Source organism: Lathamus discolor, chromosome 2, assembly GCF_037157495.1.
Source record: "Lathamus discolor isolate bLatDis1 chromosome 2, bLatDis1.hap1, whole genome shotgun sequence".
Taxonomy (NCBI): Eukaryota; Metazoa; Chordata; class Aves; order Psittaciformes; family Psittacidae; genus Lathamus; species Lathamus discolor.
In genome coordinates, this window is record NC_088885.1 from 36,119,461 (window position 1) to 36,135,470 (window position 16,010).

Consider the following 16,010-nt stretch of genomic DNA (forward strand, 5'->3'; position numbering starts at 1 on the left):
AGCCATAAAATGTAAATTCTAAGAAATTACTTCAAAATAATAATTTTTTTAATAGACAGGGAAAATAGCCAGTTTACTAGGCGAAATCAGTGGTATTTAACTTCAAACATTATCTTTGAACATGCAAAGAAATTTCAATTATCATGTTATCTTACAGCACCATAATCTTTGTAACTTGAAATATATTTATTAATGTGGGCTTTCATTTAGCTTTAATGCAAAGAGTGAAGTGATTTGATAGGACATGCTAAAGAAAAAAAACCCAACAATTTCACAGCTAAACATAATAAACGTCTACTCTTGAGGACAGCTTTGGAACATAGTTTTGTTCCAAACTTGTAGATATGCTGTAGTCATCAAGTACTTCCACAAAAGTCAATTAATTCACTCATATACACTGTATCAATTGTTTCCTCCTTGGAGGGAGATCGTGAAAGAGAAGGGAAAAATAATCTCCCTGAAATACAGAGGGTAGACTCAGCCATTGTTTTGTTGCTTTCTCTTTTCCTCTTCACCTTTGTTTTTATTTAGTAATACTAAATGGGAAAAGATTTAAGTGAAAACATAAGCTGAGTGCCCAGCAGCAGAGCATTCTGCTAACCACAGGGCCTTTGGGATTGCCTGGGCAGATAGAACAGTTAAAGAGGCTCTCCATTCCCAGTGGTTCCCCACTCCACAAGAAGAAAAGACAAATTGGAAAGACCCGTTTCTGATGCCTCAGGAAACACTTCTGCCTTCTCACAGTCAAGTTCCCTTTCCTGTCTTTGAGGAAAGCCAGAGAAAAGAAACCCGAGAAACCTATTCCCCTTCACTGTATTACTTTCACAAGGTCAGAAACAAATGCTAGATGAGGGACCATCACCTGTTACCCATATATGTGATGTGAAATCAGTATACCACCTAACACGGTTGTACTCTGATCTTACTTTCTCCTTCCTCCACCTTGCTCAGTTCTGATCCCCATGAAAACTTCAGCCTGGGGCTTCTGCAAGGGTTTTTGAACAAGCAACTGAACTGCCATTTCTCCAAGGCCACAGGATGGTAGCCCTATGTCCAGAGGACAACTCTAAAAGGAGTCAATGGCAAATTCCGTATGCATTTCAATGGGTTGGTTAGGAGGGTAGAAACAATACAGATTCATGGTTCTTGATCTCTTAACGTTAGTAACTTGCATATTTGCATGGCTAAGTGTCAAATAACCTGCAAAAAACCAAACTCGGACATCACTTGTGTGCAGTTTGTAGTTTATTAGTAAGAGCAGAGGTTTGCTGTTAAAATTAGAATCAGAAAATGACGAGGGTCATTGTGATAAGAACTGGAGAAGATAGAAAAAGGGAATGATATTTGTCTCTAGAAGTCGGGTTTTCAGCAAGGCTTAAGATTAGGAGGCTTAACACTTTACATTAAGACCAAAAAAAAAAAAAAAAAAAACAAAACCAAAAATGAATACTTGTCCTTCTGGCCTTATTTATTATAGCCATGAAAAAAAAAAAAAAAGCCAAACCTTTTTTCCCCTAACAGTTACAGAGCTCTCATTTTAATGAACAACATATTTTAATGAAGAATTTTTCTCCTTTGTCAATAAGAAAAATACATGCAAGTAAAAGCATGCCGAATTTTATGGACCATGATTTTAAAAGAGTATTAGCAGTTCTTAAAACTTACAAGAGAAAGCCCTCAACTCCACAAAAGAATTAGCACATACACAGTCTTTATATGGCATAAGGCCTGGAAAGGTACTTGTACATGCAACATTTGACCAAATGCCTGTTTAAACTAGTTAGATTTTCTGAGAGACTCAGCAGCTGCCTGTATGAACATCCCTGCTTTCACGGTGTTTTTCATGAGCGTGGGTGGGTATACAACCTAGACCATTATACACACACATCTAACAGCTGCAAGATAGCTTGTATGCAGCAGAATGTTTAACTAACTTGGTGGCCTTTGAATGTCACCTTGGATCTTGAACTCTTCTCATCCAAATGAGAGGAGCTTATAAACTGAACTTTCACAGGCCATCCAAAACATACATAATGGGTAGGACTGATGGGAGTTAACCTTTTCTGACTGAGGTTCAGAAAGCTCTGACAGGTCTAACGTTCATATATAGGTGATCTGTGCAGAGGCGCTCAGATAACTCCGCAACACCTCCATTCCCAGACATAGTAGAGAGTTTCTAGCAAACAACACTGGGGTAAATGAAGAGTAAAAATTTACAACACACCCATAGAGATTATCCAGAAAACGTACATTTCCACACAGTGTCCTGGGCATCAAGGACCCCAGTGACAAGAAGGATGCTGCCCAAGAGGTCAGACTAATGAGGGGGGGTTATGTCTTTCCCTGATGGTACTGAGGATTTCTGAATTATTTCTCGCATCTGAGCTCCCTTACCACATGTTGTACTGCGGGAATAAAGGATTTGGCCCTAGATACAGAAGTAGAAAGCTGCATGGATCTTTTAGTCTATTTAATATGCACAAAGTTCTTAGCTCCGCTCTCTCTGCAGCAAGAGAATGCAAATGGATCTGAGATAACGTGGACCAGGAGTTCACATCAGTTCAGAAGAAAGCTGAAAGCAAGGCTGGATTAATGTGCCAATCCTTTAGTGAGCTCATATTGCTGTATTAGCATAGTTACTTTCAAAAAGTAATATACAATACTGCACAAGCTTTATTTATCACTCATCACTGATAACACAAATGCTCCTGCTTGCTATATGTATAAAAGCACACCATCTGGGTATCATGTAATCATCTGAATTCCCTTGTGTGTGTTCAGCATCGATCGATATCATATTCTGTCTTAATAGGCCACGAAATCTAAAAACAGCAGTAAAAGAAACCCAAGCCAGGACACCTAACCTCATGCTTGCAACCAGTGTACTTCTTCCTATCATCGAGAGGGTGTTACAGGCTTCTGTGAATTATTGGCTATTTACAAAGGAAAAATAGGTGATAAATCCCCACAGTACTATCTCACAGCCTTGGAAATAGACACAACTGAACTCAATGCTCCACATTTGGGTTTACTAGATTGTTTGGGAGTTTAGATCTACTTGTTTTAAGCCATTAACCTAAGAAAAAACTACATGTAAATATGTGTTATCACACAAACAAGGGGCTCATCAAGCCCCTCATCATTTTTTATCACCTAGCTGAATAAAAAAATTGTTAGCCATTTGAATCACTGTGATTCATAAGCTTTATCTCAATAACAGGCTCTCCTATCTCACCTCTCTGGAACCAACTGAGTTCTTTCCAAATGCATTTTAAAATAGTTCACTCCAAAATGTATTTATAAAGGCTTCTAGCTTGCTCCTGCATTCCTTACGCAAGTCTTACCAAAGAGAATGTCACACAGAAATGCATACAATACAGCCATGGGGAATGCAGACATTATAATTACTTAAAAAAAATAAAACACAGATGTTTCCACTCGCAGCAGAACTGCAAAGGGAAGAGACTGGAAAGTGTTAATTTGTTCACTTCTATTCTCTTTGATATTCTTTTAATCATTTTTTGTCCCCTCTGGGTACTAATGCAGTTACTTGCAACAAGGAAGGTGTACTTAATTAACTGAGTATAAAGACACTCCCTTATGATCAGTTATAGATGTCTGCTGATGTCCAATAAGTGGAAGACTCTTTCAGATTTATTCTCCTGAATGGCAAAAGTAAAAATAAATTTAAAACTCCTTTTCTACCTTTCACCAATTAATTTCCATGCTGCTCTAGGTCTGAGCGGCAAATGGTGCCTCACCAATTTGAAAGACAATGAAAAAATGTTTTCTTCATCCCTACAATATTTTCATGGTGTTTGCGGTCTGTGAACCATGCAGATCATAAGGACAATAAATTATACACACACACACACTTGATATGAAAGCAACATTCTTCCAGCATGAATTTTAACACACTAATAAAGATTTTGCATTTACTGATCACAGTTGTGCATATTATCAAATCATTACTTTAAGTGACAAGACTGACATAAAGTAGAGTGAAATGCTGATGCCATATTTAATGTCTGGTAACTAAAAAGTCTAATTTAAATAATCAATTTTCAATGCCATGTGTAAAAGACGACCTTAATTTGGCATAACATTATTCTGTCTGCTGTACACCTGCTTGTTCACTGAATGAGGAATGAAAAATAGCAACTTCTCAACCACATTAAATAGCATTGCTTCCTACTTAGCATATCTGTCGAACTGTATTTTTAATTCGGATCTACAGCAGCAGCAGCACTAAATTCAGTGAGGAGGAGAGATTTTAAAAGCATGACATTAATTAGATTTGCTTCTAATAACAACAAATAGAACTAAAATACAGTAGATATTCACCTTAAAGTAAAAGAGTGTTTTCTCCAAATTCCAGAGGGTCAATGTGACAGGTGAAGCAAGACATGAAAATTCACCATAGCCGCATATACTGTCATGGTTTAATGGCCCAATTCCTGTTTACCTAAGTATGGCAATCAACCTTTTGGTCCGACACCTCTAGTCACACTCATGTGCTCCAGCTTCCCCTACATCATATAATCACAAGTTTGTCACATATGGATGCAGGACTGGACATATAATTCAACACACGTCTGCCATAAAAAGGGGGAATGTGAACCTCTTGCCACAGACATTTATACAATCACAGGATGGAAAGAAAAGAGAAGCACACCAGGGAGACTTACATGGATAAAACAACTGTAACCTAAAATCCAAAGCATTTTTATCATAGTTTTCAGATACTATCCTTTACTAACAAGAATATGATTTTATGTCTTACTAACACAAAGTGAAGCTGCTTAGCAAAAGCCAGCGTGCAATGCTCGGCTACTGCCAGAGTTCAAGCAGCTGCACTTCAAGCGCTTTAAGCCTCGCGTGGATGGAATACTGGAATTGACTAATCCTTCCATGTTCTGAATACTTTGCTATCCTTTGTGCTTCGGATTGTCCAAATCTGTAATCAGTTCAATGATAAACATTTATATTTACAAAATACATCCAATGACAACTACCCTATGGCATTAACTCAGATTAGTAATTTTCACATTAGTCATTAAATGCCAAAATTTTTCATCTGACAAAACCAGACTCATCTTTTAAAACTGCAACCGTTAGTTAATGTACAGTACTGCAGTATGGAGAGGAATACATGCATACCACAAGTGATTATGTGCCAGAGATAACATCAAATAACATATAACATTAGCTGTATTTCAACATTTTCAATTCAACATGCATTTCATCTTGTTCAGGAGGCTAGCATTAAAACCTTGGTTTATTAAATCCAATATTTTTATCATATCTGATTTGGGATTTTTGATGGGTTTGTTGGTTTGGGCCTTTTGGTTTTTTTCAGGTTTTTTTAACTCTTGAGTGCTAGAAAGTTGACTGATCTTGAGTATTTAGCACAGAAAAATGTCACAGCATCCCACTATGTTTCAATAATTTCTATTAATTACATGTATTTTATACTTTTGCAGAAAGTTTAGGACTGAAACTAGTTAGGTTTTTGCTGAAACTCAGACATTATTTTTTTTACAGAGATTATTTGCCTGTCCTAGGATACCCAAATTCAACTCCAGACCTTGCCACATATCTCACATGTGACCTTGACAGTTAACTATTTTCTCTGTCTCAGTATTACAGTGATAAAACACATTTTTAAAGATTGTGGTGGGAGTATGGCTTAGCTGGTTGAGATTTTGCTTCAAAAATATCTATCAATTATGCACATAAGGCTGCTGTGCCCTGCTCCCTAGGAGCAAGGAAGGCTCAGAACTGAGATGAGCAAGAGCTTTAGTCTTAAGAGCTCCTAGAAGAAGGTTGAATATTCGTGTTTCCTCCATGCAAACTTCAACAAGAGAGTCTGCCTACTCTTTCTTATCACTTTTTGACCCCAGGAAGAGAAAAGGTGCCCAGGGAGAAAAACATATCAGAGTAGCGATATTAGGTGGAATAAGAACAAACTGGAAGTTTCTTCTCCCTCTGGTCACAGTAGATGATGGGAGCCTTCCAAGTTGCCTGAAGTGGAAGATTTTGAGAGTGATTAAGAGGCAGAGACAGTTTTTTGTCTGGTTGACAACCCTGTTGTCATTCAGGGTGATGTTACAGGGATTGAGGAACAGTGGGTCAGAAGCTGTGTCTTTTTATTTTGTCAAAGATGGTTTTTTTAAGCCAGATGCTCACACAAATTGATATCACATCTAACACTGCAAATAGAAGAAAAAAAGGCACAGAGGAAATAAATGAGGATGCTTTTCCCAAAAGGCCACAGCTATTTCAATGCATCATCACTAATTAAAAAGCAAATCAGCTTTCATTAATAGATTTCTTTTTAAGGCAGAAGTGCAAACAAGCAACACAGGCATGACAGTTGCAAGCCTGTGCTCCATTTGTTCTACCAAGTAAGAGGAGTTAAAGAAAATGAACTAAAAAATGCATCAAAACATAAAGATGAATTGACTTTCGTTACTGGGAATGTAGTAATATGAATTAAAAGATGAGGTTAAAATAAAGATGATCTTTCAAAGGTTAAAAGAAGTTAAGAGCAGTTACATTTTCACAGGACTTGCTGAAACGCACACAAAAAAGATACTTAAAAATAAATTATGAATTTACAAAACAAGAACCATTTATGGGCAGCTGCAAACAAAGGCTCGGGAGAACAAAGAAGTTAAGTCAAAAAGCTGTTGGAGGTGGCCCTTTACCAGACAGAAGGGAACACAAATCAGAATTAAGATCATCATTTCTTCTGCATAATAATATCACCATGTTATGCAGAACATCAAAACATAACATCACCACACTACACAGAAGCTGAGATGTTAAGAAAGTAAACATATGTTGAAAGATGCATCAAAAATGCCAAGAAATTGTAATTTTTATTCTTTTTTTATTTTTTTAGGCAACTGATTCTCTGTTTTGCTGGCAAAATAGAAAAATGCAACAAACTGGGTTCCAGAGCGTCTCTCTGTCTGACCTCTGATGTTTTCATTGTAACTGAGAGTAAATGCCTATTTCCAACACAAACTCCAACTCTTTTCCATGGGATAGTGGTTGAATGTTACTAAAATAATACACACTCCAATCAAAACGGGAGGGGACAGGGTAGAGGGGACATATGCAATCTTTGTGAGGCAAAATGCTGACTGAGAAAGCTTGTTGTTGCAACTGCATTAGACACAAAGCATCAGCTTCTGTAAGTCAGCATAATTTAATTGATGCTGAAATGGTGGACTTGGTAGGGCTTGGTCAATGCTTGGACTCAATGATCTTAAAGGTTGTTTCCAACCTAAATAATTCTATGGTTCTAAAAAAAAAAAAAAAAAATAGAACCACTGGCAGGCTCAGTTAGCTGCTGTGACACATCAGAGTTCCTGCTGTAGGAAGCAATCCAGATGTTTTAACTGAGCCCAAGAGGTATGAACTGTCTCTAAAGCCAGCAACATCGGCAGGAAAGAAAGCCAAGAGTACAGATTTCAGTACAGTAGTCCAGGCCAGGAGGAACAACACAGGGAGAGTCAGGAGCAAGACTTGTACCTCAGTTTGCCACAGCACATCTTGCAGCTTGGCAAGCACCACATGGCATACACCTATAAATCAACTTTTAGCTCCAACCAAATACAAGGCTGCAGCAGTAGCTTCCAACAGAAACATAATTATATGTGGGGCCACATACTGAAGAATTATTGCTTGCCTTCTGTTTTGGAAAAACTGAGTAAGATGTCTTCAAACCCAGAGAGGAGATGAGGCTGTGCCTACTAAATAGGGACTTATTAACCAATTACCTTTTCTCTCCCGATGTTGAACTATAATACTGTACACACAGTATTAGTCTATGCTTAGAAATAAATGGCAAATATGCAGACTTCTTAGTTACCAAAGATGTATACAATTGTGTGTCTGGAGCTATCACAGTTTAGAGAATCTATGGATTAAAACTTTCTGTCAGTTTCCCTGCTAGCTGATAAAGATGTTGCAGGTACCTAACCACATTTATGTCACCGGGATACATTCTCAGGGATAGGTATTTTAGAAAGAACATCTCAGCCTCACACACATATTCTTTGAAGAGTTTAAAACCTGATGTTGTTTCTAAGACTTGTGCCTCCACACATGAATTACAAAATTTTGAAATCATTATGTGTGAATACATACATACCTCTAAAAATGCTAAATCTAATACTTTAGGAAGCAATGTTTTTTGTTTGCTTGAACATACTGTCCCAAGACTCTAAAAACTGCCAGTTTCTTTATAAATTCCACATACTTACAATAGTCTGCTTAGTTTTTATTTAAAACATAAGTGACAGCAAATAGCCTATCTGAAACCACAAAGAAAGGCAATGTCAAACACAACACCAAAAGGGACAGCAATATGGCATCCATCAAAGTAATTTCTATTTTATTGTATTTAAGATACTTCATCTAAAAGTAAGCCTCAGGGAACAAGCATTGTCTTTAGCTTGTAAATACAGAGAAAATTCAGAAATATAATTAGGCTGAAGATGTCCTATAGAAAGTAAAATATACGTAAATACTGGCGTTGCTTCTTCATTCCTATAAAGTACTGTTTTACAGGAATTACTGTGTAATATTCTTTGGAAAAAGAAAGATGTATGATTTCATGGTTTTATATTTATAATAACTGCAACAAGACAGAAAGGAATATCTATAAGTAGGCAACACTTTCCCTGAGAAAAAATTCAAAAGGCAGGGTGCCTTTTGTCATACTGGGAGAGCATCAACAGCTTAATCCCACAGGTTAGCCCCAGAAAGCCAAGACTAATTTATTGCTATTGGAATATAATTGCTCAACTGGATGTTTTATAAAACAGATTTAGGGATCACACAACCGGTGATTCTGAACAGTGTTTAAAAAATCTGACTACATGTGAAATTCCTGAAGGACCGCTAGCAAGAAGGGTCTGGCAGGGAGAGAAGGCTAATTAACATGGATTGGCTCAACCCTTAAAAATCAGCTGTAACTCCAGACAGACAACTGTTCAGAAGCTAAAAATCAGTGACAAAGTCTCAGAACCAATTACAGAAGTTGATAAACTGAGTTCAGCGCAACAAAGCATTAAGATATTACGTTAGTAACCATCTTCTCTTAAGAAGAGGGCAGCGCAAGTTTTTAGTTTTGCATGCTGGTGAAGGTCTGGGCATTGTTAGCACGTATGGCTGGGTTACCTTCTCTCTACAGTTCCTGTCCTCCCAGCTCAAGAAATCACTCTGCTTGGCTAAGCAGGTATTTTTCTCTTATAGTTTTGACAGAGGTACTGCACTGAAAACCCCATGCAGGCTGATTCAGCTTTCAAGTGCTAAGAGCTCAAATCATTATGCTCGGGTTTAATAATTATTGCATGAATTAAGTCTAGCCCTTGCTGCTGGGCTGGCAAGAAAGTCTACTAAAAACACATAATTTTCATTAATACTATTTAACAGGAAAAAGAAGAAAAAAAAATTAATTGTCCAATGGGATTAGTCATGGCAGAAGGGTAGTTTCATCTGCTCCAACTTCCCAATGTTTTTCTCTTTTTTTCCAGTTTCTTTTTTATTAATAATCCATCTGAACTTTAAAAATCCTGAGCTAACAGTACATCAGGACTCTCCACCCAAAGAAACACTTCTAATGTGCCCACGAGCTTTGGAAATGTTGCTGAACACCTTTGTTAGATGGTAAATACAGCCGCAGGAATACATGCAGGAAAATTTGAGAGAATAATGCTGCTGCTCCTCTTTTAAAAGTCAGATATCTCAGGATTTAGAGGAATGACACATTAGCCATCCTTATTATCCACGTATGCTGACTATCCTCAAAGACAAGCTTGCTGAGCCCTTACGTGACCAAAAAAAAGTAGTTATGTGAATTACTATGTCTTCTCAGTGGGGAACAATTACAGCTACAGTAACTACTGTGTATTAGATCTCAAGCTATACAGCACTGCAGCCTTGGAGTAGGTCTCACAAATCTGAAGCAGCACGAGGAACTATCAAAGCTAGTGTTAACTTATCCCAAACCTCACTGAGCCAAATGTAAAAGTATCCACACAGGGAAATAAAACACAAATCCATTGTTTTAACAAGCACATTCAGCACACGAGACTCTGCTTATGAAACTGAGCAGTGAAGAAAACTCGAGTTTTAGTGGTTGAAAAGCAAGCCCACCTCACCCACCTTCTAAGTGCCACAGTGACAGAGGCACTGTACAGCAGGCACTGGGAGAAAACTCATGGGCTTTCTCTCTCCATGGAACAAAACATGTCAGTTATAGCCATACATTACAAGGATGCTATCCTGCAGCACACGTCACATATTTTCAAAAAGATTTTTTATTTTTAGTTGGGCCAAATATATAAAGTAAGGAATAACTTTGGGGATTTTTTAAGATGGTAACCATTCTCATCTAATTTCATATGCTTTAGATGCCACTTTTCAGTGAAAGAACACAGAATATTAATCAATCTACATTACAAAATGAGTTGATGTGCAACAAAGAAAAAAGCTATTGAAAAAAAATTCTTTCGTCTTTTTGAAAACATTTTCTTAAATCAAACTGGCCTTCTGAGTTTTCCAGGAAAGACTGATTTTTTTCAACAGACTTTTCAATTTCAAGAAACTAAATACTAGAATAAATTTGTCAGTATGACAAGTGGAAATTTAAACACCTCCAAAGCAGAACAATGGGACTGATGTCAAAGTGCAAGACAAGTGTAACAAATATCACTGGGGTGATCTGTACACACACGACACATTCTGCATGTCTGATTGGCTTCCACTTGATGCTAAAATCATTTGGCTGACTTCCCAGAAAGTAACCCAATCTATCTTTCCATTAAATCCTGCTAATAAACTCCCTCCTCCCTGCATGTTGATTCTTGCTATCTACCTCAGAAGGAAAATTTTTCTTTAGAAGTGAGATCAGCTATGAAAATGCTTCATCAAAATTAAGTGAACAAAAAGATTAGGGAAGATTTTGTATGCCCATATATAAAAAGCAGTACATTCACAGCTAATACAATTCATTACAGGTCCCTCAAACTCAGTAAATCTACAATGACTTACCTCACTGAAGATCTAGTACTGACAGCCTAAAGCATCTTTACTTAAGGGTTCTGGGGAAGTATTGTCTTAAATGTTTGAATGGAGGGGCTATCAACACTGTAAACAGTATTTATTCTCATATTCTGTCTCTGCATCAGTTTTACAGACTTCACAAGTTCTTCTGTGGGAATGTTCAAGTACTTCACTTTTCAGTTATTTTTAAAGAAAAAAATGAATATGGTTCCTATCCTAATCATTTTCCCTTTAGCTAATAATCACTTTCTATGAAATAACTGGCATGACATTTAACACCAAGTTACTGTTACTGTGTTTGCCTTGAATGTGTGCTCTTTTTGACTCTTACCTTCACATTTTCTGGATGAAGCCCTCCAGGGTGTTTGTCCATGTACTGACATAAATCAGTGTGCTAAAAGAAAGCCAGATGGAAAAAAGGGTATTAATATCTGTATGACTACAGCAATAAATATCCTTCTACTTAGGTGTGGACAGAACAAATGGAAAATAAGATTTTTCAGCCACACGTGCACACACACAATTGCACTATACACTCCACTTTGCTTAACAGTCTTTGTAACTTGACTGATATGAATGTTCACCAAAAGTATATTAGTGGTTTTTCCTAACATCCTGTATATGGTAAATTAATCACTTCAATTTTAGGATTATTTTGTACCTTGTAAGGACAATATCACCCTAACAGCATAAAGGTAATATCTGTAGGGAAAACTGAAAGGGAGAACCTCAAATGCTGTTCTCATTATTCACATTAAACCACTGCATTTTAAATATAATTTTAGGGTTATTCTAGATTAAGATGGCTTAATGGTCTAGAAAATAAATCTGAAAGGCATTGCGGATCACGAATACTGAATTATACTTCCCAGCTCAAAAAGAAGCATGTATTATGCACGTGTATAGCTATTAATTACAGATCATTTAGAAAACGGCTTCACAGAAGACTCAAAACTGTAAATTTTCACTTCATGATTGCCTATATTCCCTGCAAATATACCACAAATCTCTTCAGAAAATAAGCAGGCTTGCAATGTACAGATTAATGTTATTTTTAATTAAGTATTTATTGCTTTTACTGTGGAAACACTTATTTTCTCTGTGTTTTCTCTTGCATTTCTTCATTTTCCTACTAGTCAGCAGCATGCTTTCAGCAAAGTGGCACGTTGCTTCTCTGATTTGCTTGCACAACTCAGCTTCTGGAATTATGTTCAGAATAAGCGAAGAAAAATATGCACTAGATTAACCACCAAAAACTCAGAGACTGACTCTGCCTTACACACCTGGTTTCTGAACACATCTGGTAAAATCATCCAGCATTCCTTCGCAGCTACTTGGCAATACCTGCCTCACACATACAGAACAGCTGAACTAAAAATATAGGCAGTTTTTAAGGTGAGAGTTTTGGACAAACACTACCTTTGACATATCGTAATGATTTCTCTATGCAACATTTTCCCAGTCCAGGAGCCATTCCCTAATGCTCTCTTGCAGAAATACATAGATGTATAGGAAAGTCAATGTCTCCTAAGACACAAAAACTGCGCTGGCTACAACTCTAATGTACAAACGTCTTTTCTGAAGTTGTAAAGTACAAAACCAGACTGTGCATGTACAACTGACACTGCAATTACATAAGATGCACTGGCTGATTAAGTTGTGCACTAGCACAGGTTTTTTTCAGAGAGTAAGTGCCCTGAATGCAGGAAATCACTTCAGTCACCGAAAGCAGCATGAGTACCAGAAGGGCAGAGAGCAAGCTCAAACAGGCAAACCACAGTAAATACAACACAACAGCGCTTCTGCCAAAACACAAGCTACAGCAAGCAAGCAATACTTCAATTTACAGTTAACAATGCATTTACTGAGAAAATGAAGAAATACACTTCTACCACTGAACAGCTGCTGTCAGTGAATCGTGTTTTGCATAAAGTCTGTGTTTAAACTGAAGACTTATTCCTATTTTCTGTAAAATCTTTAGCCACTTCAGGTACATATTCCTCTTCTGTTCTCCAAGTAAGTTTTCTGGGACTGTACCAATAAACCATGCCAAAAACCGGACCAGTCATCCTTCAGTATGCATCACTGAATTACCTAATTTTGTCTTTTACCTTATCTACACCAAGGAAACAGACTTGCACAAAGTCAGCTGCTAACCTTGCCATTTCTTTGGAAAAACTAAGAGACTTTGAGTACTAATCCCAGCACAAGAGTCTGCCTCCAGCGAAGTATCAGCTGAAGTACCATTACTACAGGTAATGAATGGCTAGTGTCAAATAAGAAGTTTGGGGGATTTCCCCTTTTTAATGGGTTTTCTGTTACTGAAAAGAAGTGGCAGTCTGGCAGAATAACATATTCTCTTTCTTAATTTAAATACAAATCTTTGACTAGTGATAGCACTGGCAATGCTTGGGAGAAGATTAAAGAAACGCCTGAAGTGTCACTTTAGATAAAGTGCTGTCCCTTCCTCAGATGCGTCTGTTGTGGCCCAAGCAACACACACTCCCTCATGTGAGCTGGCTGAAGAAGCAGAATTACCACTTCCCCATAATTCACTCTTCCAGCCTTTTTTGGTGACAGATAACCTGGCAGTTGGGAAACTTACTGCCTTCTTCACCTTCGACTGATTTGTGTGGTTTGCAACTAGTCAGCCAACATAAGGACAGAGGAAGACAAACCTAATGCTACTTCTGAAGGTCCCATCCCGGAAGCCCCAGCACCCCAGCTTTCTATTCACCAAAAGCTTTCTAAGAACATCCTCTTCAGAGTCACATCACCGGGACCAGCAGTAAGTCATCTTTTTATTTCTAATATACTTTCAATGAATTGTGAGGATGCCCCCATTTTCTTGCACTTATATTTCAGTTATTATTTGGATGCATTTCCTCCATACACGAACATCAGCCATGATCATATGCTATGCATCATTCATCTCTTCCTACCCCAAGGACCGAGATGACTGGTAGCTTGGTTTAACCTTCTGCATCAGTAGTTCCCTCCTTCAAAATCCAATTGCTAGTATCTGCCTAAAATTCCATGTAAACAGCAGTTTCTACAGAGTCCTGGAAACCTTACAGAGTCAGTTGTGCAGCAGTCTTTTGGCATCTAATTTTTCCCCACATAAATGCTACAGACACAAAGAAATCTCTACCAAATTTTCATTCAGACAGCAAACAGAAATGGAAAGTGTTTTCTGTACAAATCTTTCAAGAATTTGCCCTCATAAAACTAAGTTAGAGTCTTTTCCATAAAAGCAACTGAACACCATGGTACCAACTGGGAAAGCAACTTACAAAGTTTCAATACATTGTTCCTCACTTTAAAAAAACCCCAAAACATAGCAGTAAAGCAAAGGCAGGTTCAGCTGCTCTTCTTTTCCCAAGGCACAGACTCAATGTACATTGAATTAAATATTAGTAAATCCAGGAAAGCTGGCAGCGCTGCAGGGACAGCTATTTCTAAACCTGTACTCCCTTCCAGCAGGTAAGTGCCAGATCTAGTGCTTGTGTGCTCAACTGACAGTGAACATGAATGCAAGTTTCAGGAAAGCATTAATAAAGAAAACAGAGAGCAAGCCTGATGAAAGCAGTTTTCTAACAGTACTTCGTGAAATTAGTACCATATAGATGAACAGTTTTTTTCTTCATGTTGCATTTTGATGCAGCAGGCAACATGCTTTTCCAAGTGGAACAGTGTCTGCAGATACAGAATGACAAACTCTGACACCAGGGCTCTGCTGTGGGCACCACCTTGATCTAATAAAATACATATCCTAAAGGAAAATTCAAGATACAATTACATAGTGCAGTAACATGAAACTGCTGAAACAATGTAGGAAAGCAACACGCAAACCCACCAAAACACCTTTTACAGTACTTTCTCCGCTGTCTTAGAGGGTGAGGACACCTCACAGGGAAGCAGGATAAGCTGGGAACACAGTACAGAGACTTCCAAGTAATTGCAAAATACCTTTCACACACTTGGCTAGACCAATTCTTCTTCAAGCTAGCTTTTAACAACTCTGTCAGCCATACTGTTAATCCTCAACACACACAAATCACAAGCAATCCCATGCTGACAGAATGCATGCTATTTTAGCTTAAGTTAAAAATCCCATTAATTCCTTATCTATCTTAACTGTCCACCAGTTTACCCACACCTATGTGTAAAAATAATCTATTAACACTCATCTGTTCTTAACAGATTGTATTGTTCTACACAAAAACAATAGAGATAAATCAAGTTACCACAGTGAACAACTCATAAGCTAGGAAAGTCCAGAATTAATGGGGTTTATCCAACCTTTTATTTGTTTGCTCAATAAATGTATATTATGATAACTTTTTAATGTGATCACATACTTTTTTCCCCTCACAGGATTAGACGTCCTCCCTGAAGAGACTAGGAGGTACTTGATTACAGGACAGCTGTGCTTTTATTCTGGGTTGTTCTGTTGGGTTTTTTTCCCCTCATTTTCACACAGCTTGCAGTCTCTGGCTTATTTACTACTTTGAAGGCAGAAATATTAATCTCACAGGCTTTCCTGCCAGGCTTATTGCTTCACTATTCACATGCTTCACAAACATAAAATATTTTCATAGCAGTCCAGGGTATTATTCCCTTTTATCAGACAGGGAATTGAAGCAAAGAGAAAAAAGTCTCAAGTATCACTGGTTTGGGCAACTCCATTTAAAACAGTTTGGGTTTGACTTTTCAGAGTATTCGGCACTATTTTGACTTCTGTGTTTTGACTGACTTCAGTTACAGCTGTAAGTGTATAACGCTTTTGCAAGGGAGACTGAGAATCTCATGCTGAATAGCAGAACTTGGTCATATCCGAATTGCGATGACAGCAATTTGCAATGGTGATGACAATTCCCAATATAGCAGGGATGGAATCCAGCTCTCTACAGCAGTACTACCTACCT

The 16,010-nt window shown here is 37.7% G+C and overlaps 1 protein-coding gene across 6 annotated transcripts in view; it reads right to left on the reverse strand.

The window, feature by feature from the left end:
* CDK14 (cyclin dependent kinase 14) overlaps nucleotides 1–16,010 on the reverse strand; it is a 328,023-nt gene that overhangs the window by 154,389 nt on the left and 157,624 nt on the right. For 5 of the 6 annotated variants that reach the window (XR_010609906.1, XM_065666401.1, XM_065666398.1 and 2 more), the window contains exon 7: nucleotides 11,414–11,476. The exons of the other annotated variant lie outside the window; for it this stretch is intronic. Coding sequence is in view for 4 of the 5 variants with exons in the window: in XM_065666401.1 (XP_065522473.1) it covers nucleotides 11,414–11,476 (63 nt within the window). In the remaining variant the exon portion in view is untranslated. The remainder of the gene's footprint in view (nucleotides 1–11,413; nucleotides 11,477–16,010) is intronic. 6 annotated transcript variants of the gene reach the window in all.